This window comes from Hydractinia symbiolongicarpus, chromosome 13 (genome assembly GCF_029227915.1).
Source record: "Hydractinia symbiolongicarpus strain clone_291-10 chromosome 13, HSymV2.1, whole genome shotgun sequence".
NCBI classification, from domain to species: Eukaryota; Metazoa; Cnidaria; class Hydrozoa; order Anthoathecata; family Hydractiniidae; genus Hydractinia; species Hydractinia symbiolongicarpus.
The window spans coordinates 21481690-21507690 of NC_079887.1; the positions used below are offsets into that span (position 1 = coordinate 21481690).

At 33.7% G+C, this 26001-nt stretch overlaps 2 protein-coding genes across 2 annotated transcripts in view; one reads left to right on the plus strand and one right to left on the minus strand.

Moving 5' to 3' along the window:
• The first annotated feature begins 7063 nt into the window (after window positions 1–7063).
• Window positions 7064–9647, plus strand: LOC130623209 (probable G-protein coupled receptor 139). The gene is made up of 3 exons (XM_057438689.1): window positions 7064–7147; window positions 7496–8153; window positions 8745–9647. The coding sequence occupies exons 1-3, from the start codon at window positions 7064–7066 to the stop codon at window positions 9110–9112; spliced, it is 1110 nt and encodes a 369-aa protein (XP_057294672.1). The 3' UTR covers window positions 9113–9647.
• Window positions 9648–14000: 4353 nt separating this feature from the next.
• LOC130622938 (uncharacterized) overlaps window positions 14001–26001 on the minus strand; it is a 31442-nt gene continuing 19441 nt past the window's right edge. The window contains exons 19-34 of the mRNA XM_057438397.1: window positions 25727–25783; window positions 25491–25613; window positions 24757–25028; window positions 23067–23151; window positions 21064–21090; window positions 20653–20679; window positions 20397–20518; window positions 18591–20157; window positions 18118–18506; window positions 17497–17661; window positions 16916–17026; window positions 16560–16730; window positions 16374–16467; window positions 15635–16015; window positions 14915–15148; window positions 14001–14604 (exon numbers count right to left, since the gene is read on the minus strand). Of these exons, the coding sequence (XP_057294380.1) occupies window positions 14213–14604; window positions 14915–15148; window positions 15635–16015; window positions 16374–16467; window positions 16560–16730; window positions 16916–17026; window positions 17497–17661; window positions 18118–18506; window positions 18591–20157; window positions 20397–20518; window positions 20653–20679; window positions 21064–21090; window positions 23067–23151; window positions 24757–25028; window positions 25491–25613; window positions 25727–25783 (4217 nt within the window). The 3' untranslated portion in view covers window positions 14001–14212. The remainder of the gene's footprint in view (window positions 14605–14914; window positions 15149–15634; window positions 16016–16373; window positions 16468–16559; window positions 16731–16915; window positions 17027–17496; window positions 17662–18117; window positions 18507–18590; window positions 20158–20396; window positions 20519–20652; window positions 20680–21063; window positions 21091–23066; window positions 23152–24756; window positions 25029–25490; window positions 25614–25726; window positions 25784–26001) is intronic.

Here is a 26001-nt window from a genome sequence, read left to right on the forward strand (position 1 = left end):
CTGCGTGGCTGAAAATTTTAAAGTAAAACGAAAATGCTATCTAAAGTTAAAGCTCGTGCAGTGTAGCATATTGCGCCATCTTTGTTGTTATTAACGTTTTCTCTCTAAAAATTACGTCATTTCTTTCTGTACAATTTCGCAAGCGCGTAGACTTAAACTATATTCGGCAGAACAAATTATTTATTCATGAATTATATTTCAAAGAGAAATTGTTGAGGCTGAATATTTTTGGTGAAAGATAATAGTATTTTAGCCATAAAATTGTGACAAGTGTGTTATATCAGAAAAAAAATGAATATATAGTCTGTAAACAATCTTTCGTAACTAATTATGTAAAAAAAAATTCCGATTTTTAGTAGGGTTACTGCCGCCTTACACAAATCGCTTAAATTGCCACATTTAAATGTCCGATAAAGCCTCTGTGGGCGTTTACACGAAGATAGCGAAAATTAGTATTAAATTCAGCCATGCATGAAGTGACAATTTAATTTGTACAAAAGTTTGTACAATGAATAAAAACATCTGCTAAAAAAATCTAAAAGAATTACCAATGGAGGAGAGGGCGGAGTGTTTACTTAGTATATTAGTGTTTTCTACAACCAGGGGCGGATCTAGGATTTTTTTCTGGTTAGGCAAAATTTCATAGATTTTTTGGCAAAGTAATGTCAAGGGTTGTGGTGTTGTACGAGGTAAATCGGATGTTTTGTGTTTTTGCTGTAAAAGGAACTAAAATTTTTCCCAAAGTAAGGTTTTTAGTTATTAAGAATCCTTCTAGATTAGAAACGAAAGTTTCTTTATAGCCAAACAAATAACAGTAACCCCCGTAGTTTTACCACTTTATCCTTGTTAAAACATGCGGATGGAAAATGCGTCTGGTTAGCAAATTCGATTTGAAACAGGGTTAGCGTTTCCATAATTTCTTTGAATCACATATTGGTATTAAGTATCTTAGCATCTTTTTTCGTTTTGCGCACATAATACGAGTACAAGTAATAAGTTGGGGATTTGCTTCATTTCAAAACATGCAATAAGTCTAATAACTAACAATACAACAAAAAATTACATTACAAGACAATTTTAGGAATAGATAGTCAACAGTAGTGCAACGTAGAAATATTGTTTGGAAAATTATAGTCTGTGGTAACAACCTGCAAATGCACAAAGAAAACCAGCATATAAAAGAATGAAAGATTTCCAGTTAGACTTACAGTGTAAGATCGCAACATATAATAAACGTGTACAAAAAGTATATAGTAATCACCTCTTCATGAAGTTAATACAGTTTAGCATTAGGGTTACTGGTGTAGTTTTGCACCAATTTCTATTAAGCATTAATTTTAATGCTATGAAATTCCCACAAGAGAAAGGCAGTTTATTAAGCCAGAAAAGAGTTAGAAATTAGAAAAATAACATCAAAACATTTAAGATGTCTCATATTATTTACCCTTACATGTCCCTGTCAACTATGTTTAAAAAATATTTTAATACTGTAAAATCTTTAAGAAAGTTTTAGTAACTATAAGCCAATTATGAAGATTCTCATATAAAAAGCAACATATATACAAATCCTACTCATATCCATAAGTTGACATGACATTTTGTTAGTTTACAGTCTGTAACAGAACGTTTTTTAACATGCAATTCTTGTTTCGATCTGTATATGTTTTACGTGAAAATCATTTCTATGATTTACTTGAATATTCACAAGTTATTTTGATTGATTTTTTTCACCAACTTTGTGGATTATACCAGATATATATCCATTGTTTACAGTTTTCCAATATTATAAGGATTCAGAACAAATCTTCTGTGTTATTTACTTGAATATTCATCATAGGTACCAGGGTGACATCAAAATACAAATTATTTTGATTGATTTTTTTCACCTTCTTAGTTCCTCTTATGAAACACAACTTTGTGGATTATACCAGATATATATCCATTGTTTACAGTTTTCCAATATTATAAGGATTAACAAATCTGTGTTCTTTTAATTGATGGTGATTTTCATTGTCAGAAGAATATTCATCTTAGGTACCAGGGTGACATCAAAATATCTTATCCTAAAACAAAATTATATCAATGTATTGCTCAGCAAGATGAGTATAAGAAATATTATAAAACAAACTTGGACTATTCTTAGATTAGGTATTGCTTCATTCTTTTGTTTTTAGCAATATTATTACAATTAAAAGTAACATGGGAAAGTCAAAGAGATCTTCTCGTGTTCTTAAAAGTTTTAAAATGAGCAGTGGGATGTTGCATATAAAATGCACTGTTTAAAAGTTCCCACAAAGTCAAAGTTCTTAGGGACAATCACAATAAAAAAGTATATGCTAAGCGTATAAATTTGGCGGTGGGACGAGGTAGAATCCTTTGACGTTTAATTATATCTCATACTGTATACATCGATTTCTTAGAGAACAGAAAGAATTAATAACTTTTAGTGTCTACCTGCTTAGCAGGGACACATGGATGAGTGCTTATGGTTTCAAGGACTGACAACATTCAAAGATTACCTTTTCTGATTTGATGTTTAGGGGAGGGAAAGGGGATCTGCAGATCTATTAACATTTAGCTTGGACTTTTGCGTTCATGAAAGAGCTGTCCCTTAGTTATCTTACAAGAATGTATTCTCTCCCAAACAGAAACAAAGATACACAGTTGCATAAACGGCTACACGAAGCCTACACGAAGCCAGTGACCCTTAAGACGTTAAAGAAAAAAAACTAACAAAATTCCAACTAATACACATACAGGTAGCTAGTAATACTCTATACCGAATTTAACATACACATCAAAACATCTTTCGACCGCCAAGACAGTGTTTACATAAATTGCCTCCGTTAGCTATCTCGTTTGGCATTGGGCTTTTATGTTTTTAAACAATGCATTTGATCAAGGCCAAGTTAAAACCTTTTGTTTTGATAAGAAAAAGATTTAAATTACACGTTTTGTAAGAACATCTGGTGGTTTACCACTTTTAAGAATAGTTCTTGACACAAAAGTGCCTAAAATTCAGGAGCAGCTAAAACTAAAATATTTCAAGTATTACTGAATTTATTGTCTCTTGCAGAGGAAGATAAAGGTTTGGTTTGAGACAACAACACGGCACACGTGGCCAAAATACTTCTCTCCAGCATTTCCAATCCTTTCAATATCTGAAAAGGTTTCCAAATTCAAAACTTCTTTATTTAACTTAGGTGGCATACAATTGCTTTAATATTCTAGACATTTGAAGTGCTCCCTGCAATTGGACCTGATCCAGGTAAACCATGTTGAAAAAGAAACATCCACTCCATGTAACCGTACCCGTGGTCGTTTTAGGCGTTTAAACTTTAAAACCCACGGACGTTTTAGGCGTTTTTTCTTCACATTCCAGAATTTCATTCATTGGAACTTGAAAACCCGCGGACGTTTTAGGCGTTTTTTCTTCCATCTGTGATTTTCATTCATTCGGAACTTTAAAACCCGCGGACGTTTTAGGCGAATAGACATTTTGCCTAAGATCGCCCCGGGTTTGCTTATTTGAGTAAAATAAAACACGCACGCCGCGCATCGTCATAGTCGAAATCGGCGGATGCCAAAAATAAATTGATAAAAATAATTTAGTTTTTTTTTAGATTATTCTATCTATAGAGAATTTTTTTTCTAGTTCACAAAACTAGGCTTAGGCAATTGCCTAAGCTGCCTAACCCTAGATCCGCCCCTGACAACTGTCCGGGGATTGTTGGCTACCATGCGTTTATTTTTGCATAATTGCATACTCAAGGAAAAATTAATCCTACGCTGCCTATAGAAACTTCTTTTGCCAAATAAACTAACCCATACTGACTTTAAAATGTATTAATATGCTGACCTCTACGCACTGCTTTTGATGTAGTGAAATGCTGTCAGTTTCTCTCCAATTTGAGACTAAAAAGGAACTTAAAGTTATTACGCTTTAACGCTACAATAAAATCATGTATAAGTAGTTTCTTTTAAGATGAGGACAACAGCATGACTAATATATTCAATTATTTTAATACAATGGAACAGAATACTGTGTATGTTCGTTCGAATGACCACAAAGTGCATGTTTTAAATTTTGGCTTTGAAAGGAGGGCACTAAATCTGAAAGCGGCGCCAAATCAAGCAATAAGCTAACATAGTGTTGGCCTAATTAACTTTGATTGATTAATGAGGGTAAAATCCTTTTAACATTAGTTTCTAATTTTCAACCACTTTGGTTTAAACTACACGCGGTTAGTGACTCATCGAGTTGGAGTGAGTTCAGTTACTGTGAACACGAATTTATGTATCTAGTAAATCAAACGTCTTTTTTTTACAGTAGTGACGATACTGTCCGGTAATTTATTGTAATTTCGATTGTATGGAAAGATGTAAAAAGGAATGTAGACAATTTTTAAGCTTTTGTTATATTAAGCACTTACGTCCTGTATCCAAAATTTGTATTAAAGATTAATTGATTTTCTTTTGTTCGGCAGTTCGATTTTATTAGTGCAAATTTCAGCACAACCGAAATCAATTTTAAGTTTGCTTGATTTAATCCTTTTTTATGTGTAAAGAAAGGGCGGATCTCTACGCACCTGCCAATAAGTTTTAATAGATGTTTCGGTTGCTATGTGCATAGCCTTAATAGTTACTGAATTTTAATATTAACTTATGCCTGCAACATGTTTTGTACCTCCCGGCCATTTTTTTATTGGCGATTGCTCAAAACAATTAGAGCATTCTTCTGAATACTTTAATAATTACATTTAATTGTTACAATCGTCCAATAAGATTAGCTAGATTAACAACGGTCACTTTTCGGAATAATTCTATCAAGTAACAATCCATGATCTCCTGGTATCTTCTGCAACAGCTTTTGGAAGTTAGCTAAACTTTAAACCTTCTAATAACGTTGCAGAAAAAGTGCTGATATAAGCAAAGATGTATTGTTATCAATTTTTTCCTTTCTAACTGTGCCAAGATTGATTGCTTGTGGGAATACCTATCAGGAGATAGGAAAGGGGTGAAATCACCCCATTCACCCCCAGCTCTAGCCATAATCTGTTAAAAAACACCAAATAGAAATTTTTATCCCCCTTGGTTAAACTTAAATCAGAATAAAAATATTACATCTGAAATACAGGAGCATAGTGTATGGAGAAACTGATTCTGTTAATAAATAAGTCTAGCTTTGTCTGTAATGAAATGAGGCTTTTCTGTTTTATGTTGCATGCGCATCTGCATGTATTCTATTCTTTTGTTGGATCTGGTAAATTATGTAATTACTTAGTTATTTAATAATTATTTAGTCGTCAGTCATTAGTCACTAGAATATTAATTGTATATTTATATTCTTTGTCTGATTGTACTATTTCTATTACTTTTTTTATTCTAAAGTATTAGTTGGTAGAAATTTTAAGAGACATAACTTTTCTCAATTTTCCTAAGTTTTTTTCCTAAGTTAAATTAATATCATGCTTGAACTTCCTTCCTTATTCTCGCACTTTGTAAATCTTTTGGCTAAAATTAATACGATACGTGCAAAAATGTATCACGCAAAACAAAAGGATGATACTCATGCAATAAATAATGTAGTTCGAGATTACAGAGAATGCACAAGTTGAATATATATCACAATATCCACTAAGAAGCAATATTGGAGCTGATTTAATTTCAAAATTTTCTTTAATATCATTGTACTTTGTATTCAAACTAGTTACAATATTAGCACTTGCAAAAGTTCAATTGCTTAGTTATTGAAATTCTTTTCGTTTTTGTAGCGACCACATTCCCTGTTTTTTGGTTGCTGATATGAGCACTTGATTGGTGCTTAGAACAAATAAAAATAGTTAAGTTTCAATAAGTTACCATAAGCATACTATATGCGGTTGTTTCAATTACAAAATAAAAGACAATGAACGCATCAAGACTTTGAAGTTATCAACTATTTGAACCGATACTTTGACAGAGCTTTTGGAATTTGTGTAATATTTTAAAGGGATCTATTTGGAGCATGGTAAGGAACACTTTCAATTATCCAAATCTATCTTTCTGTAGGATTAACCGAGCCTTCTTTTCACGAAGTATAATTGTTTTTTAAAAATTCTCGTGAATTACCTTTACTCGACAACTGTTACACGAGTCCATAATTTAACATGTTTAGTTAGGACTCTTACGAAGAATTAAGCTAAATAAAAAACTGATTCATTGTTTACATGTGGAAATTATGAAAAAAGAATTTGTGTAGCCATTATTAAATTCACGGACGAAATTTTGTAGGTAAAAAAAAAGAAAAAATTGAAAAATGTTGCGGGTCATATATAACTTATTGTAAATCCCTGAAACTTGGAGCAGTAAAAAATGTTAATTTAAACACATTTCAGGTAAAAAAAAATTTGATGCCATATGATAAGAAATGAAATTACGTGTGCCAAAAATGTCCTTTTTTTTTTCTTTTACAATACACTTGAGTTTCTTGCCTTGGTTCGTGGCAGACTTTCAGTTTTACATAATTATTGATGAGTTGGTAATGTTTACAAAGTTCCGTATATGCGCGTGCATCCTCACGCGCAAGAAAAAACCACGTAGGCCAAATTGACTATGTACGCTAGTTTATAGATTTTAAAGAATATAGGATTGAGAATGCATTGCAGTTGTGTTTTCTTAATTATTATCTTCTCTGTTTAAGAGCAGATTTTACCAATAGCGTCAGTGTTTTTTCTCACTTAATATTTTCTATTGTAGCGATCTGTTTTGGTTTTTGTTTTTGCCCGCGAAAATACGTGCCCATGTTCATTTTCTCTTGGTGTAAAATATAAGTATTACCTCACTCCGCAACTTATTTTCTTATTGACGGATTTTGGTACGAAAAATGTAAGGAGAGATATCAGCAGGAAAGATTCTTATTCATTAATGAAGATAAAAATATCTGTTTCTCTAGAAATACCTAATATTTACAATTTATTGTAGCTACGCAAAAGTGAACAATTAATTGTAGTGAATGATGTTAAATTCTCTACCATTGTAAATAGTTCACAGTTTTGTTTAACTTGTGAGCTTTGAAGTTCTAATGTGCGTCGAGATAACATTTGCTCAATATCCTGTACAAGAATATACGATTGTGCACAATGATCGTGCAAAATATATTGTACCAGTGGAAATTTTAAAAGATGATCGAAATATATATTAAAGTCGTATACATATGTAGTAAGGGTCAGAAATGATGTATTTATAAACTAAGCATCGATTTTCAGCATGTATCAGTTTTTTAGCGCCACAAAAAATGAAATGGTACTTAATATACCCGGTAAATTTTACAAATTGATCTCCCACGTTAACAAATTTTTAAAAGAACAGGTTTCACAGGAACAATCAAGGCCATCAATTCTTCGAAAAATATGGTAAATGTTTGTGGTTCAAGCCCCATACTAGCCCAGTTACCGCGATACGAAAAACAACTTGTGCTAGGATGTCTTTTAAAAACATTAACTTTTGTTTTTAGCCCGATTCGAAACGTTTGCATTGGCTTGGCAGTGTACCTATTGGTGGTACCATCGCCATAATAGGTCTAATTGGGAATATTATTTCCTTTTGTGTATGGAATCGAATACTAAAATGGAAAATACGAGGAAACCACTCCACTGCAATATATTTCATTTCGTTAAGTGTGTGTGATGGGGGAGTTTTGGTATTCTTTCTTTTAACTGACACCATCAAATCTAATCATCCAGAAATTGCAAAGACTTATTCATATGCTGCATTTTATTCCTGGTTTGGTTTTCCTTTGTTTTTTATCTTCTTGGTAGCGAGCATATGGTTAATAGTTGGTGTAACCTTAAATCGATTCTTGATGATGTTTTTACCACTCAAGATTCACTCCTTTTATTCAAAAACACAAACATACTTGGGTATATTTGCAATTTCGATGTTCTCCTTGTTGATTAATATACCACATTTCTTCAGCTACCACCCCAAAGAAACAAATGCGACATATATGCTTGCATTTACAGAGTATGGTGAATCGCAAAGATCAATTAATTATGAGTTTTGGGTGCATTGCATGCTTCTTGTTTTGATTCCGTGGTTTACCATTGCCATTCTGAACATATCTTTGATTTATTTGATCATAAAGCGAACAACAAAAATCAAACGCAGCAAAGGTAATATACTAAATTTAAGTAATCGACGTCTATCTCTTTTTACAAACAACGATAGGTACCATTATTATTTAATAGCAAGTACCTCCCGAAATCTTACATTTACGTTTGTGTCTTTCCTTTACTCAAATTTGAATTTAAAAAAGGGCGAACGATAATGGGTTTTCTATGGATAATATTAATTACACTGTTCGCTAGTAATTTTGCCATTCAGTTATTCGATAATAAAAGTCATTTAGCAGTAACCATATAACCGCATAGAAGGGTGACATAGAAGATGAAAAACACTGTGGGGGTGGGGGGGGGGGGGGGGCTATTTTATTATTTCTCACAAAATTATTACGCTAAAATAACTTGACGGGTACAAGACGATATCAGGTTCATGCTATCATTAGCAAAACTATACCTTAACCAAAGATTTTTAAGAGTTACATATTTCTCTGTCTTCGAATATGCATCACTTACAAATAGTTGTACTGCATTTAGTATTTTTATAAACTAGCTAAGTATTATTTACATTGTCGCTGAACGTTAATCTAGTGTTAATATCGGCCATTGTTTTATTTGTGGATATACTTTCCGTTGCTGCTTTAGAGTCAAAAACCTTTAAATCAAACGAAACCAGAGAAAGACGAATGACAATCACTTTACTGTCAATTACATTCACATTTTTGATTCTGCTTTCATGGCAATGTGTTACACAATGCTTTTGGATGCTTGGTGTTGGCAAGGAAGACAAAAACAACTCAAGATGGAATCTAATTGACAGTTCGTTTGCATTTGCAAAGATCAGTGTTATCATCAATTGCGCGATTAACTGGATACTCTATTGCCTAACAGGTACAATGTTTCGAAAAGAACTCATGAGGCTGATATGCAGAAGACATAAAGTTAATCTGGCGACAAGTGAGAAGCCTTTTCGCATTAAGGATAAAAGTTCCGAAGAAATGGTTGCTAAATAAACATAGTGGTGTAGATTCTGTCAATACTACATTGATTCTTTAATTTCCGTGTTCAGGAAGTACAGTACAGTAAAGCATATAATGATTAAAAGTTGAAACAGCTATCCAGTGTATAAAAATTAAAATGTATTTTTTTAAATTATTATTTTCGTTAACCTCATATATTAATTATTTTGCGTGATTGAGCATGGTTGTCTACGGCACAAGAATCACCATTCACTTCCTTACAACTGCCCTGCCCCTTCCCTAAGCGTGGCGTTACGCTGAAAGTTACCAAAATAAAAGTTAGGAATAACTTGAAAACTGATTTCCGCTAATATTGCAAGTAATCAAGAAAGCAAAAAAAAAAAAAAAAAAAAAAAAATATTAAATATTCAGATTATAAGGGCGCATAATCACCCTGTAGGCAACTTTTTTAGAGGTGTCTATTTTATTGTAAAAATGAAAGATATACATAAGAAAACATTATCCTGAAAATTTTATTGAAAACTGACAACCAGAACATGTTTAAATGTCTCATAGAAATAACAAACTCACCCCAGTTTCTCTTCGCCAACAAAACCGCCATTGCATTTCATTGCACGAATCATGCGATAATAAACGCACAGCAAAATCGATCACATGGTTGCTGGATTCATGCCATTACAGAAAAAATAATAAATAAGGGAGAGTATCCGTAGCTATATTTCCATCGTAATGCTTTTATAAATGTATCCACAAAGTTCTGAACATCAAAAATCAGATAAATCAATCGAAGTTTCTGTGTTTTAACTTACTGAAATCAGACTTCTTTGCAACACTGACCACCTTTAGTTGTTATTTCTGAAGACAGCTTCGCCTCGCTAGCTGTCTTAATTTTTGATTATTTTCCTTTGTTCAAACAGTTAGTCGTTTCCTTATGGAGACAGTATCAGATCTAGACAATTAGAATACCTAAATCAGAATTTCCCCTTTCATGCTCTAAATTTAATTATCTCCATAGTGCTTCAACTATCTTCAACTATCACAGTGAGCATTCTCCCCCGTTGGGTTTTTTGGCTTATAATATGCAGTAATCCCGGTCATGCTAATAAAAAAGAAAGAGCGTGATAAGCATTAATTATCATAATTAATAACGACGAGGCAATGCTGTGATTTCTTCTTTCTGTTTTCTTTTGTCTGGTCTCCAAAAACAATGAGGAATAGAATAGAAGAAAATTAAATCTAAGTGGAGAAAGTGATACGGATGTTTTTACGCGCGGTCCGTTTTTCAAACAGAACCAAAATTTCTTTCCACTTTTTGATGCCATGTTTTGCAAAGAAAAAACAAGCCAAAAAGAACAGCATGGTGAACGGAGCCTACCATATTGGCGATTTTATCGAACTCCATCTCTGAGTTCATTTAAAGTTAAGGCCGTTTGTTTACCTACGCTTTCACACAAACATTTTGTGCCGGCCCGCTTATTAGACAAGAATAAGAGACCAACAAGATCGTTAAATATGGCAGCTGGAAAAAAAAAACAATAAATTCAAGATATTAAAGTACCATTATTTCCATTTCTAGTACGTTTTACATCCTCCAAATTTCAGAAAGTCGTAACTCCATCTGAGCTTTGAAATAACTAAATAAAATGTATATTTTAATTTGTTTTGATAAGGGTGATTACGCGCCTTTAAGTCATCATTTTGGCCTGGATATAACATTTTGGCCTGAAAATAACATTTTGGCGTGAAATAACATATACATTGTCATTAGTGGGAATGTACAGATTGTTGTTTTGGCGGTCGCCACTGCTATTATATTCCTGATTTTCTTCTTTAGTGGACTACAATCGTGTATATATTTTGGCAAATGTTTAGGGTAAGTAAGTTTACTATGTTCGCATTGTGGAGCAATTACCGCGATGGCCCGCGAAGGTAAAGATTAAAGTATCAGATTAAACCAAATAACCTAAGAACCAAGTCTGTTTTAAGAATTTAACAAGTTCAAAGCGCGTGAGTCTAGTATAGAAAAGGCAGAAATTATTACTTGTGTGAATTACTTTTAAAATTATGAATTTGTACCTAAACATTTGGGAATATGATTATAGCAAGATATAATTCGGTTCTATAGGATGATCTTTTGGAAGAAAAGTCACTAAATTAAACTCTAGTTCGTAAGTTATATAAAGAATTTAAAAGGAGAGAGCTCCTTCGTTATCCAACTTGAGTACGGTTAACATCTCCTCGCCATAGAATCATTCTTCATCTTTTCTCATGAATCTATGGTTAAAGATTTACATCTTTGCTAAAAAAGAAAGAAAATATCCTGTAGCTGACTTAAGAAACTTTAAGAAATATAATAGAATACCTTTATTACTCGCCTTGTACACCGCGATCCTAATACATGTTTTTCAAAGTGAGCAACCTCATTCCCAGGTCATTTTGCCTTCTTAATTTAATTCTATTCCTTGCAAAAGAAAATTGAAATAATTATAATTTTTTCAAATGTGGTTATTAATGAACGAGAACAGAGAAAAAGAATTTGAACAAGCAAACATATTTAAGAAAATAATTTGCATTTCTTCGTTCCATGTGTTGATGTGAGCTTTACGGTTGGTCTCAGCGTTGCTTAATTTTTCAACAAATTTACCTGACGGCTTGCTTACACCTTCTTTGTCACAATTTCTCGCACTACCTGAGAAAAAATCCTTTCGGATAAGTTACTATTTTTTCCTCGATGAAAATTTTCCGCTAAAATTTTTCCCGTCAAGTAAATTTTCTCCACTGACTTTTTCCCCGACAAGTAATATTCCACGACTAAAGGGACTTTTTAGCCTCGACCCTAGGTACGGATATGTCCTGTCTGGATATCGTTTGCCTTACAACATTCTCTTATTAAAAATGCTATTTTAAAATAAATAAATAATTGAATCAAAAAAATTAAAAGAGTAAAAGATTTGAAGGGAAAAAAGTTAACTTGAACATTCGTTGTTTGCGTATCTTGCGATTCTCTTTTCTCAAGTGACATATGTAAATTTGGAAAAAAAAACAATTATATTGTAGCAAGGAGGTTTAAGGTGACAACAAATTTTAACCCCTAGAATACGCACCCGTTTTTAGGTCTTGAAATATAAGCAGCTTAAAATTTGAGTTGCAATAGGTGACTAAAAAAACACCTAGATGGTTCATGTTTCATACCGTTACGTACGTGCTTTTTAAGAAAGCACTTTATAGATATATTTCAAGCATTGTTTATTTCTTTTACATTACCTTACGACTATTTTCAACCCGAGTTTTTCTTAATCTGAACCAACAATTTTTCTGCAAAAAATTCTGCCTTAAGAGATTTATATTAATAGCAGATTTTAAAACTGAAATGTAAATCCTCTATAAATTTTCAGAATACATACATACACGTATTTTTTCATGTTTTTTTTTCGCCTTTTCCAGCGTCTTTGTTTTTATTAAATAATTCTAACTAAAAATACATTTTCAGGTTTATTTTTGATTGAAGTTTGTTTTTAAGTGTTTGGCTCATACTACTTTCTTTGATGTTTTTCTATAACAACCTTTTAAACCAATTCCATTTAAAGTTGATCTCTAACTTACAAGTTTTCGCGAAACTCTAATACAGAGAACACAATAAGGGACACCTAAAAAAATTTTAATAAAACCGAGTTGTTCATCGAGTGATTACAAATTAAGAGAAATAGGATTGGCATTTCGAACATATCGTTTTGGTCTATAAATGACACGACATAGGAACAATAAGAAGAAAAAATTTAGTCCTGTCGTACTTTTTATGACTAATTTGGATACATTTCAGTTGATCACAGACAGCTAATCTAACCAATACTTCCTTTTTTCAGTGACGGAATTAGTGTTCGTAGCAGCTAACACTACTATTAAAAAATTGACAAATATGGTCACGTCATTAACTATAATCTTTCATTTAACATAGTAAAACGTTAAAAACGGAGTAGTGCTCTTATAAACTTTAAGGCAGCCGTTGTCAGAGTTGGACTTCGTTAATCACTTTATTTGTCACCTTTAAAAACTTTTCGCCCTGTATTTGCGAACTCACAAAATGTTAAAAAGTTTAAAGTGATTTGACAATTTCCAAGTCCTTGCTGAAAATGATTCCTGTCAAAAAATATCAGACTGGACTCAAAAAGTGTGTTTCGCGTATATAAACAAGTGTAGGCCAGCCAAGTGACGGGACCCTGTGGACCTATAGACTTTTTTTATTTTAATGACTTTTATCTACTTTGCACGTTTTCCATGCGATAGTATGTCATTTTTTTTAAAAATAAATTTCGAAGTTGACTAGGTGATCAGAGGAACAAATCAGACTGATTTTTTTCTCACCTATATTTTTATTCACATTGTTAAAGTTATATTTCAGCCTTTCAGTATTTACCAACTAAATCCCCATATCTAAATGGCTTGCAAGACTTCTTCCAAAACTTCACATTTCAAGGTTTAAGAGTTTTTAGGCCCGTAATATATACCATGACAAAACCATCTCGGATTAATTGCCCTTCGTTGTGCTAACAGACGTTTGTGCTTAGTGTTGTGACCATACTATGTCTACTAAAGGTTCAACAATATGTGCTCTACATTTTATAGGGAGACTCGATACCAAAATATTTTTTTTGGAAAGCAGTGCTTATAAAATACAAGTCATGCTACATTTGTTATTTAATAAAAAAAATGTTTTTTCTGACAATTATAAAAACTTAATTTACCCAAATTTTTTTATGCAAACCGAGCTGCGCGAAGATGACACACAAAACAAATAGGAACTTCTAAGTTTTAGTCCTCTTTAAAGTGAACATTTTTTGTTTGCCATTGAAATTAATGGTAAAAATGACAGGGGACTACTTCGTAGATAAAAAATCTAAACTAAGGAAGTGACCACCAATAATTACTCAAGTCGTTTTAATAATAAAAGTAAGTAAATAATAAAATTATTATTACAAAAAAATACGAATTAATCAAAGTTAAATATCTTAAGAGAGAAAATAAAAGTTAGTTAGGTATTTTAACGTTTGTAATGACTATAACAGAGCATCATTTGTTAAGTGCAAGATTAACTATTCTGTGTAGTCTTTTAAATAACATTATATCAAATCAAAATTAATCTGACGTGCACATTCCAAAATTGCAGGACCAGTAAGGCATTTTACCAAATTTGTATGTGTAGTATCCTCCACAATTTCGCACGTACACTTCTCCATGATCATCTGCACAGTAATGGCTGTAAAACTGAAGGTTGCGTTTAACAACGCCGTCATAAAAAGTTGGATGAGTACCATTGATCCAACCAGGACTTCTTGTTCCGCAACGCGTATGCGAGCCAGGACAAAAATCTGCCAACTTGCTTCCTCCCATTCCAATAAATCGATGCCAACCGTGTCGGAGCATAGCAGGATCGCAGCTTGTGAAGTTAGGCTGCATTATCGTTGTCATTGGTGAACGCCATGGTTGCTCATGTGTCGTGAAATTGCTACATTCAGTGATGTTTGACGCTATGAAAAAGTTAAAAAGATGATAAGGACATAAGAAATAAAGAATAATAGCTTGAAGATATCACACTATATAAAATTTGGCGAAAAGATTTCTGTATGGCGACAAATATAACACAAGAAAACATGTGATAAAGCATATCAGGAGAATAATTTTAATTATACAATTTTGGCTAAAAACAGCAAGTTAAGATGTATTAAGAATACAGAATTTAGAAGTTTTCAAAATAATGAAAACTAAGCTTAGAAATAAATTTTAAGAGTGTCAGTAGCTTTCTCTTTCTTTCTTTATCTTTCATTATAACTGACTTACTATCTATTTCACAGCGAACACCAGCATATCCTTGAGGACACCGACATTGCAGCATGTCCATGCCACCAGTGTTATTTCGTGTTCCATATATGCCAGGATAAGGGGTGGGTGTCGTTCCGTTTGAGCTATTTCTACCATAGGGAGGCATTGGGCCAGTGTTATTCATATGCGTCTGATAACAAGATCCACCATTAAAGCAGTATCCTTCGCAAGACCTTTCAACCAACCTTGCAGCTATGTTAAAATACCCAGAAGAATCAAGTAATTATTGGGTTACTTATAATTAACTTAATATATGCTACAAACTTATTTCAAAGATCGTACCCATAAGCGCGCAGTTTGAATTTGTCATATGGCTGGCAATCATGCACATTATTCCATATCAGACACGTATATTTTAAACTTGTCAAAGTTCAAATGAATTTGGGACTTAGGTACTTTTTTGTCAGACGCAACGATATTTATTTTTTATAACGTAAGTGTTGTCCATTTTCCCAAGTTTCTGGACGCTTGCCTTAAGTGTTTCTTAATACAGAGATGACGCCTCTAGCATATTGTTTTTTTCGCCTACACATGATCTAAAGTAGAGCTTCTCTAGCCCATCGGCTGCAAAGAAATGCTTAGACGACGCTGTATGGAGAAATATGCAAAAAACAATCCTTTTATGAATAATTAAGAACAGGATTGCGGTTACAAAACCCATTTGATTTAACTACTTACGTCTCATGCAAAGCGCATCTGAACATTTCGAACAAGACACATCATCCCATCCAGGAGTTTTCACGCCACCACTAACTGTACATTGTTCATTTACACCTCTAGTAGGTTGACCTGCTGCCCAGTTACGGTACTGCATCAGCTTACTACTGTTTTTCATGTTTAACCAATAGGAACCATTTGCTGTGTTCTTTAAACCAATCCAAGTCTTGTTTTCTTTAGTATTTTGTCGCACAAAATAATCAAACCCATCATTTGGTATCATAGGCAATGTTGCGTTGTACATAGCACATTTCATCATTGCCATTGTTTGGTTATAGCAGTTGCTTTGCAATTTTCGTGCGCAATGGCCACTGATGTATGTCCAGCCCTTACCACACAAATCTGCATTAAAGAATATCAAGTTACCTCAAACGCTATTCGAAAGCATTTAGGAGCTATGATTGAAGAACTTTCTTATTTTACATCTTTTTGTGACCATGTAAGCATTGGTCCATGGCCTACACTTTATGTAAAACCGATTCATTATCAGAGCTGGTACTTTGGGTTAGCCTATCAAAACTGCTGTTTTTGATGCAATAAAAAGACATGCAAAAAAATAAAAAGTATTTTATTTTTCTTAATATGTTGTTTTGGAATAAAACGTTAGGTCCATTATGGATTCTTATCCTCCTTCTAGCCAAAGAGCGAACGTTGACAAAAAAAGAAGTTACCCGGAAGCTGCAAAAAAAAAACAAGTTACCTGGAAGCACCATATACGAGATTTTCACTGCCTCTCTGTAGTTGCTTGATCTAACAGATTTGTAACACAACACCATTTGTTTTCGTGATGTGTGCTGCGAGAACGAAAAAATTATAGTCAGTGAGAAAAGGGAAGGAGAGAAAACATAAAAGAAAATAAGGACAAAAAAGATAAAAGAAGAGTTACCTCTAACCAGACAGTAATGTCATTCATTGAAAAACTGCTCAACACTGATTTTGTTGTCCCATTTTCATATGGAATTGGCAATGGATATAGTACTCTGCCGGTATTCACAACTGCAGTAATCAGGACGGTCGGATTATCAAGAGAAGGCATACCGTTGTTGTAACGTACTTTCTAGAAAAACAAACAAAGTCTATAAATAATCAGTAGGTAATTAACCACATGACTAAGGCGGGAAATAACTATCCTAAATATTTCTATAATCTGTTTTATAATATAACTATGATACATAATCCTTTTTGGTCCTTATTTTTTGTTTCTTCTTGCGCTTTCGAAAGCCTAAAAGGAGACTAACAAACCTGGCACATTGCTGGTACGCGTTGTCCATATGGAATGTATGATGCGCGGAAGACAAGTTCATGCACTTCGCTGACGTATGGCGTTTCCGCTCCTTTCATTGAAAACCAGTGCTAAAAAGAATAATAGCTATTAACTTAATGAACTAAAGAATAGTTTCCTTATATGTGAGAATAGTCGTTAACAAGTGAAATCCATGGGAATTCGCCCTTAAGTACGTACAATTTAGCTTACAGACAAGCGGCGAACATTATAAAATAGAAACATTATCATTTCTTTCGCAGAATCCTCCTATGGGAAAGAAATCAAGCTCAATTTGTGTCGTTCTTACTAGCAAATTTTGCATTCACTTAATGGCGGCCGTTCGTGACCTTTTATCTCACATTACACTTATCAAATGTATTTTATCTCATCCGTTTTACTTAAGTAAACAAACAAACAAACAAACAAACAAACAAACAAACAAACAAACAAACAAACAAACAAACAAACAAACAAACAAACAAACAAACAAACAAACATTTAGAAAACATACAAGCAAATAAACAAACCAATTTTTGCCAGTAGATATTAGGTAACTTACCAGTCTTATTCCTTCATGTTTACCATCAAAGTTTTGTAGTTCTCGTAAGCAGACTTGGTAATCGGTATCTATGAAGGTTTCAACCCACGCAGTCATAGCATTTTGAAAGGATCTTGGTTTTGTGTGTTCCACAGATACCACTGTTTTCCAGCCATGTCTTCTAATCTAAATTTGGAATTGCCAACGTGTAAACAACATTTTATTTACATAAAACCACGTAAGCTTTCGAGAGTCGAGAAAATCGTAAAAGAAGGAAAATAAATTTCGCGTATAATCGATAATAAAATCTACTTTTGGATCGCTTTAACGAGTTGGTTAACATGCACTGCACAGAGGCTCAAGTAATAAAAACGAAAATGATAAAAAAATCATAAAGTAAAAAATATTCGCAGGAATAAAATTTTGCGAATATAGCCAAAAATTTGGAAATCGGAAAGGTGTTTTTCAAAAAGTAGTAACTTATTTATCCCTATATTTGGGTCTTTAGGGAACATTCAATTTTCTGTTGCGCCGTCACATAAAAATCAATATAAACTACACTAGATTTCCTATTGGCTTCTACTTGAGATATCGAAGGATCTGATCCAAATTTAAAAAGTTCATTTGTTCTTTTAAACCTACCCAATTCGGCAACGTGTAACATATGCTACCAGTGTACCAAGTAGAAATGTCAATAACTCCTGCATCCACTCCCTGTGATGTATGTACTACACCTAACTGGTATGCATACCAATGTACATAAGGTTTTTGTTTAATAGCACTAAAGTAATGTCTTCCTGCCACGAGGACACAAGCCTTAAAACCATTCCGTGTCACATCTTCACTCCATGAAGCAGCTGCATCATGAGATATGTCAGTAGCATTCTTTTGACCCCAGGACACTGATAGTTGTACACTAACGTTAAGACTCGGATGAAAGCTCAATGAATCCACTGTAATGTATTTGCAGAATGCAGCAGGAATACCAGGAACTGTGTCAAGTTGGGCAATACCAGACTGATATGGATGTCCTACAAAAATACGTGTGATGTGAAATAAGCTGTTTTAGTGAGAATATAAGAGTAACGTAAACTTGATTAAATAAAAGTACTTACTCTCACATTTGCCACGGTGAGCAGCTGTCACCATACTACGAGTTCGATTACCATGCTTCATACAATGACGTCTGTGAATGTCGCAGTCACTTTCATATGTAACAAAATCTGATCCACATATGACGCTATCCTTAGTTGAGTTACACGTCTTGATGCAACCGCAAAACGGCTGTCTATTTCGATCCAAGTGGCATTGTAAATGATCAGGACACATATGGGATGAGCATGGACTGATATCTCCTTTGATAATGTAATTAACATTGATGTTTTTGTTCCTCGACATCATTGTATCTTTAGTGGTTGCAGCACAAATTTCGACGGAATTTAGATTGATTCTGTTTACAAATGATGTTAGCGCTCCGTTGTCCAAATCCGCTTCCTCAGGAGTTATAAAGACATAAGGAGGTTTCATATAAATATATTTTAATGAAATACTTTTACAGTGCTTATCTTGTCCCTTTACAAACATTACTGATCCATATTCAGTAAAATTGCCACCAGCACCGGCAACAGCTACATAGTGTATCGATAAATTATGAACTGGACTGAACGAAATTGCTTCTTTAGCACAAAGTTGAAAGCCTTCCATTGAAACATCTCTAAGCCATATGTCAGCATGACGAAGGAAGTTATGTCCTTGGCCCAAAAGGTCTCCGGTTAGTTTTATTGATGGTTTTGACATCATTGGCCTTGGGAATATTACAGCTCTGCAGGATGTTGCAGAAGAATGTATGGGAACTGTAACATTACCGTATTGGAAATTGGAGTTCTTTGGTGTTCCATCGATAACCATAAAACCTTGCAAAAAAGCAGCGATATGATGAGCCACCCTTGTCCCGTAAGAAATTGAAACATATGTGCTAGTTCTTAATGGACCAATTATGTTTAAAAAAGAGAATGCTTTCCCCATACTGCTTGACAGTTCAAGACCAGCAGCAGCCAGTTTAGCTATTTCTCCAGTCTTCAATAGCGGTACGTAAAAGCTAGAAACTCCAAATGGTGTATCAAGCCAAACAAGTTGCGAATAAAACTTAACGCCTGTATTGATTGCACGGGCGTGGCACGAGTGATTGGATAGTAAATAGACATGGCGCCCATTTTCACCAATATTTGAAGTGCGGGCAAGTTGTTGACTTTGAAGTTGTGGTGCAAAGATTTTATAGTTACATCTACCCTCTGAGTAACCAGTTATTGCGTTTGTGCTATCGAGACGTGCGTAATGAAGAATGGCATATGTTGATACACCATCGGTAGCTAAAACTGCTTGAAATGTGTTACGTTTGCTATTAGGAGCTCTATATGCATGCACCTCGAAGTAAGTGACAATCACCGCACTTTTAGCTCTGAATGTATAAGACCCTCCTTGTCGCAGCATCAGCTTTCTGACATCTTCCGTTGCTCGTTCCAACACTTTATCATTTTCTGTTTCTCGATAATAAATGCTGCCACCATTGTTACGAAGGTCTAAATCAGTTTGGTATATTGATAAGAAAGTGTCGTTCGTTGGAATTGGTTTTCTGTAGCCGGTGTATGTTTTATTTATGTGGATATGTCCATTTGTAGAAATCTAAATAATTAAGCGTAAACATAATGTTCTAGTTTCTCAGTGCAGTATTTATTGCCATGTTTTCATAATTTGATGAGCATTTCATGTGTATAAAGCATTCTCACATATCACTATCTCAGGAAGCTTTACATATGAACGGTTTTATACTATATATGAAGAGATCGTCATAATGCCTCACAAACTCGCCTTTAATATAGGCACAAAGCTTGTGCGGCTATGAAAAATTATGTTCAACTTACCAAAATTTGATTCCCTAACTTTGTAAAAAGCGGCATTGAGTTCTTCAAGTATACAGAGTATATAATGTCATCTCCAACTCTACCAACGGTATCATTATGTTCCCTTCCGAACGGATAAAACGCTACATTAAAACAAGATAAAAAAGGTAGTCGAAATAATAAATTTATATCCGATAATCGCTTTACCAAAGCATCTTCACAATATAAAACGCAAAAAAATATGGTAGAAAAAAAGGAAATAATGTGTAAAACTTACATTTGGGTTTAGGTGGAGTCGGCGTTGCTAAAAGAGAAAAGAGTCATAACTTTAACGGATTAGCATTAATGATGCCGCCTAACGTAATTTGTAAAATTACAACATCATTAAGTCTGAGCTTAAGTCTCTACAGTCTAAGCGTTAAGAGAATAATAAGATGCCAACTCAAACGCTGCTTTTGTATCGCTCTGCCAGCGTCAATATAAGCGTCAATATAAATTTCTGTAGAATTTTTGTTTTCTAGAAATAATTTATGTTGGAAAATGCAATGAGCACTGAAAAACACTCAACTTGATGGCGCGGTATACGCTTTATGCGTTACGACAGCAATATTGAAAAAGAAATCAAAGATAAAAAGCATTTAAGAATAGCGAAAATGGATACAAAAGATTGCATTGAAAAAGTTCTTACTTGGGCCTGGTGTTGTTGATGTTGGTTCTAAAAACAAAAGAAATAAAAAAATTTAGTAGGCGGCAATAGGATAAAAAAAACTGCTGTTAACTCCTAAAATTGCATTGTATACAGTATTTAGTTTATCATCGCCTTTTTTTGTCATAGTTTATAACAATAATCACGTCCTCGGGATTGTTGTATGTTTGTATCGGGCTGGTACAGTAATTAAATTGTTAAATATCTCCGTCTCGTAGCAGTGTAAGTTAGAAATTCGAAGTTTTAAAAATTGCATTCTTCGTTGCACACAACAGATTCGCGCTAAAGGTACTCTATGCATTTTACTCACCATCAATTATAATTGTGGTTTTAAAAAAACAAAATTAATAAACTCTTTCTTTAATGAAAATTATGCTAACCTTAACTTCTATACTTGCAAAATGAAATATTAGAAAGGCAAAAAAAACAAGAATTGAAATCAAAAATTAAAAATCAAAAAATAAATATTAATTTCGCGATTAAACTACAGGTAAACTATATGATGCAATGAATTTTTTGAATGAAAGTAGAACCTCAATGACGGTTCTTAACAACTAACCCTCTCAACTGCTGCAGACATGAATTTTTTATCAGGAATATTTTATAGCGGGCTGAGATTCTAATATGTCTAATATTTTAACCCTATTCGGTTATAACCAGGGGGCGGGGGCGGAATTTGCCCTCCCCCCTGGTCATAATATTTAATAAATTTTTATAGGCTTGTCCAAATTGAATCAAACTTGGCACACCTATAGTACGACAAAATGGCAGCAATAAATTTTTGCTTGCGCTAGCCGATTCTTTGTGATCTTAAATAAAGCTATCTGCTTAAAATACAATTATTTTAGATCTAGAGCGAATTTTTAAACTCGGTTTGGAATTTCTGAAAACTAAATAAAAGTAATTTAACATATTCTCCGGTTTTTACATACATCGCATAAAAAGTTGTCACATATTGCCCAAAAATCGAAAAAAATCGGGAAATCGGACAAATCACGTGACCAAAACAAGCAAAATGATTTTTTTTGATGAAGCAAAGTTGTGTTGTAAGTTTCATGTTCTAAAGGTAATTCCAACAAGAGTTATTTGATTTTCCTTATTATAGAGGATTCATTGAGATTTTTGGAGGTAGTTTTGAGTAACAGCCGACATCAAAACCTCTGAAAGGTATGGGACCTAAAAGATTTCTAATAGATAAATATTGAAACTAAAGAATTACAGCCATGCAACATAGCATTAAAGAGTTATTAGAAAGAAACCGTCAGGAAGAGGGACGGGAGCCGAATCCGCCCTCCCTGGATCGAATAAGGTTAAGAAAGTCCTGATCCTCCTGGGCAGATATATTGTTTTTGCTATCAATGCTGTGTTAGTTGATTGGTGTTTGATATTTGTTACAAATATTGCTTTGTTTGATATCTGTTAATCCTATTTCTTGTATTTCTTCACCACAAAAAGTTTCAAAAATAAGTTTATAGTAGACTCAAAAGTGTTTAGATAAAATATTTACAAGGACGCTTTATTTTAAAGAGAAATTTAAGAGATTTAACTACACCAATTAAAAACAACATTGATTATTTACTCTCAAGTCTTCTTTTTAGTCAAAGAAAAAATGTTGGCACTAATGGCAGAACAACATTGCGAGACGTCATTATTGGTATATTATTTTAAATTTTCGATTAAATAAAGTTTGGTCTAGGAGGATAGTTCTGACATGAATTTTGCGCCCAGTGATTCTTAGTTTCCTTATATTGATTCTTCCCAATACAAGAACCTATGACTATCGCCCAGATTTGACCTTTAACTGCTATGAATTACGTGCGTATGAAGAATTAAAACGCAAATACTTAAATTTGAATTATTTTTTTATCTTTAGTTTTAAACTTTTAATTTTTAACTTCTGATTTTATTATAAACCGAGAATCAAAATTATCCACTAATTTTAATCGCGTTTACATTGCCACTACTTGTTCCGTCAACTTTTTTACCTGAACATGCGGTCATTTCCATTAGCAAATCATCAATTGATATATCACTTGCACCTGGTTGACCACTGACACCAACAAATGAAACCTTGAATAAATAATAAAAAACTTAATACACAGGTTTCCAATTAAAGTTCGTGCATAGAACGTCAAGCATAGAATGTGGAATAAATCGATACATCAATAGCTACTTTTGCGGGCAGAAACTTCGCGGGAAGAAACTTTTGCGTTTATTTTGGACCTTTTTCGCGAACGTTCTTGCCTTCAAAAATTTTAAAACAGCAAAACGCAAAATTTTTTCACGTGAAATCATAGTCAATTTAAAAAAAGCGGAAGTTTTTTCAGCAAAAATATATTTTTTCGAGCAAGTATATAAAAAAAAATAATGACAAATGGATGGATATTATTAATACGTCTACAATTTTTCCATTTCCCAGTCTATCATTCTATTTTAATTATGTTTCTTTCTTTTTTTTTGCGATGCTAAACATTTCTCTAATATCTTTATTTCCACCAGTGCTTGTTGCAGCTTACTCCTTTTTTGTATTTTGCGCTTAAACAGGTGGAGTGTTCACGACTGTGGGTGAAGTCATACAGAATTGAAAAGGTTGCCAACAGCTCTGTCTTCTACAGGCTCAATATAAAACGGTAGAAGAATATAAATTGTTATGTCGTTGCAAAAGTTAGTGAAGATGGAGAAACCGATAACGGAACTGATTCTGAGTGGGAAGTTAAAGAAATTCTTTTACTTTAAACAAAGCAAAAAAGTAGCCTTTTTCTTCGATTCGATTCCGCAAAATTTGTTTAAAAAAACGCGAAATTTTATTCCATATATTTCGAGGGTTTTTTTGATACGCGAAAGTTTCTGCCCGCGATAATATATTCGAAGTACTTATACCAGGGCCCTTTTTACAAAACTATCCGAAAACCTGTGTCAGGTGAAGCTTTGTTGTGGCATAAAACGGATAGTTGATAGCTGCAAATTGTCTTTCTAACCCTGTTTAATTTGATTCATTATTTTCGAGAAACTCTATAGAGTCCCGGGTTTTTTCACACATATTATACTGCTGCGGATTTTTTGTACTGCCAAAGTCTACAGAACAAAAGATTTATCCCTTTTTTACGCGTTTTAATTTTTGCGACAACTTGAACATCCACTTTGATGAATACCCAAAGTTTATTTTTGTCAACGTCAGCATTTCTCTTTTTGTTTAGTTGCTAGTATTCGTTGCCAATAGTATAGACTGCTATAAAACGCGAACAATAACAACAGCGAGACCATTTTTATTTTTGTACAAATAGCAACAGTAGAGTTTTAACAGCCTACTTTCTGGTATGTATTGATCTATTTACCAAACTAAAGGCATTGTCGAAATGGCAAATTTACCAAGCACAAGGCCCAGATTTTAGAATGGTTCAAAGTGCTGCTGGAATATGCTTTAATATTATTTTATCTTAAAAAACAAAACAAGGTTATTTCTAGCAATAAAAATGCCAAAGATTGTAAAGTCGTCAAGCTGGTCGTTAATAAAAGCTTTTGTGTTAATAATGTTCTTTTTCTTTCAGTGGGAAGAAGGCAGAAACCCTCCTATAATATAACCCAGATTTCTGGATTTTTTGGGGCCTGTAAAAAATTCACAAGCTACAATTTCAAGCAACAAATGAAGAAAAAGAAACAAACAGACAATAATACCTGTATGTAGCGTTCCTGCGGAGGTATTGGTATAAACACATCTGATGTAGACCAACGATTATATGTTGACCCAACAATGTATGTACTTCTTATTTCTCGTGATGTATAAGGGGCATGTACAAATATAATCAAGTATCCTGACGCATTCATGAAGCGTGCTAGTCTCACGTGCAGTGATTGGCAGTTTGGATTAAATGCAATCACGGGTGTTGTTTGGATAGAGTTTAGGCCACTCAAAGATGAATGATGCATATAATGCCCAAAGGGAAGTCCTGGAGTAAATTAAACATATAGACCTTTTTGAATGTTTAGATTTTTCGAGGTAAGGCCTTCTGGCTCTAACAACGGCGTGGCAGGCAAAAAATGCGGAAGCTTTTTGAAAAAGGTATTTTCCAGCCCATCTCTTTCTATGGAAACATTTTTTATTCTTTAAACTGTTATCGAGTGTAGATGGATAACTTCCGATTGACATATATTTATATGACGTTATAATCATACCTTCGTGCGAAAAAAAAGACTTAAAAGGACCTTTGGCTGCCACAGAATTGTTAAAGCCGAAAGGGCTCACCGCGGAAAATGTGAACATTCAAAACGGTCTATAAGCAATGCGTCCTGCGAATGAAAAATACACAAAATCAAAAAGTATTGAAATGAAGTAGTCAGAAAATAGTGTATACCATTTTCATTGTCCTCTTTTCCATAGCCTAATAAATTGTATCAGTAGTTGGAATTACCTGTAGTATTATCAACTGGCGGAAGCATTCTTTGAGCACGAATATCTGCTGGACGCACAAGTGACCAATTGCCTGTGGAGCCGCAGGTACCGTTTTCAAAGTTGCACATAGTTATTGGCACATCTAAAAGAAGGAAACAACTAAATATATTACTTTTTTACACGATCCGGATAAGAATGCGAGCAAAAAATTAGAAAAAACGGAAGAAAAAAAAACAAGGCATCTAGATTTCTTACTTGGGTTAATTGGTCTTGGAGTTGTAGTGGGTCTTGGAGTTGTAGTGGTTACTTGACCTAAAAGAAAGAAATATTTATGGTTATATCAGTTTGCATTATAACTGTGGTGGCTGTGAAATATTAACAATTGGCATATAAAGTTAGAACAAACACCGTCGACGAACTGAATTAGAAGAAACTTTGATGGTGCCACTATACAAGCCACCCCAAAATTTACTTTGTTAGCGACGTTTCGAATGTATGCAGATAAGTTCCAGCCCCTGCAGATTAAGCAA

Coding starts and splice junctions, on each gene's coding strand:
- LOC130623209 (XM_057438689.1), top strand. CDS start 7,064: ATGTGCGTCGAGATAACATTTGCTCAATATCCTGTACAAGAATATACG. Junction 7,148..7,495: donor GTGCAAAATATATTGTACCA/GTGGAAATTTTA, acceptor TTTTGTTTTTAG/CCCGATTCGAAACGTTTGCA. Junction 8,154..8,744: donor AAAAATCAAACGCAGCAAAG/GTAATATACTAA, acceptor TTGCTGCTTTAG/AGTCAAAAACCTTTAAATCA.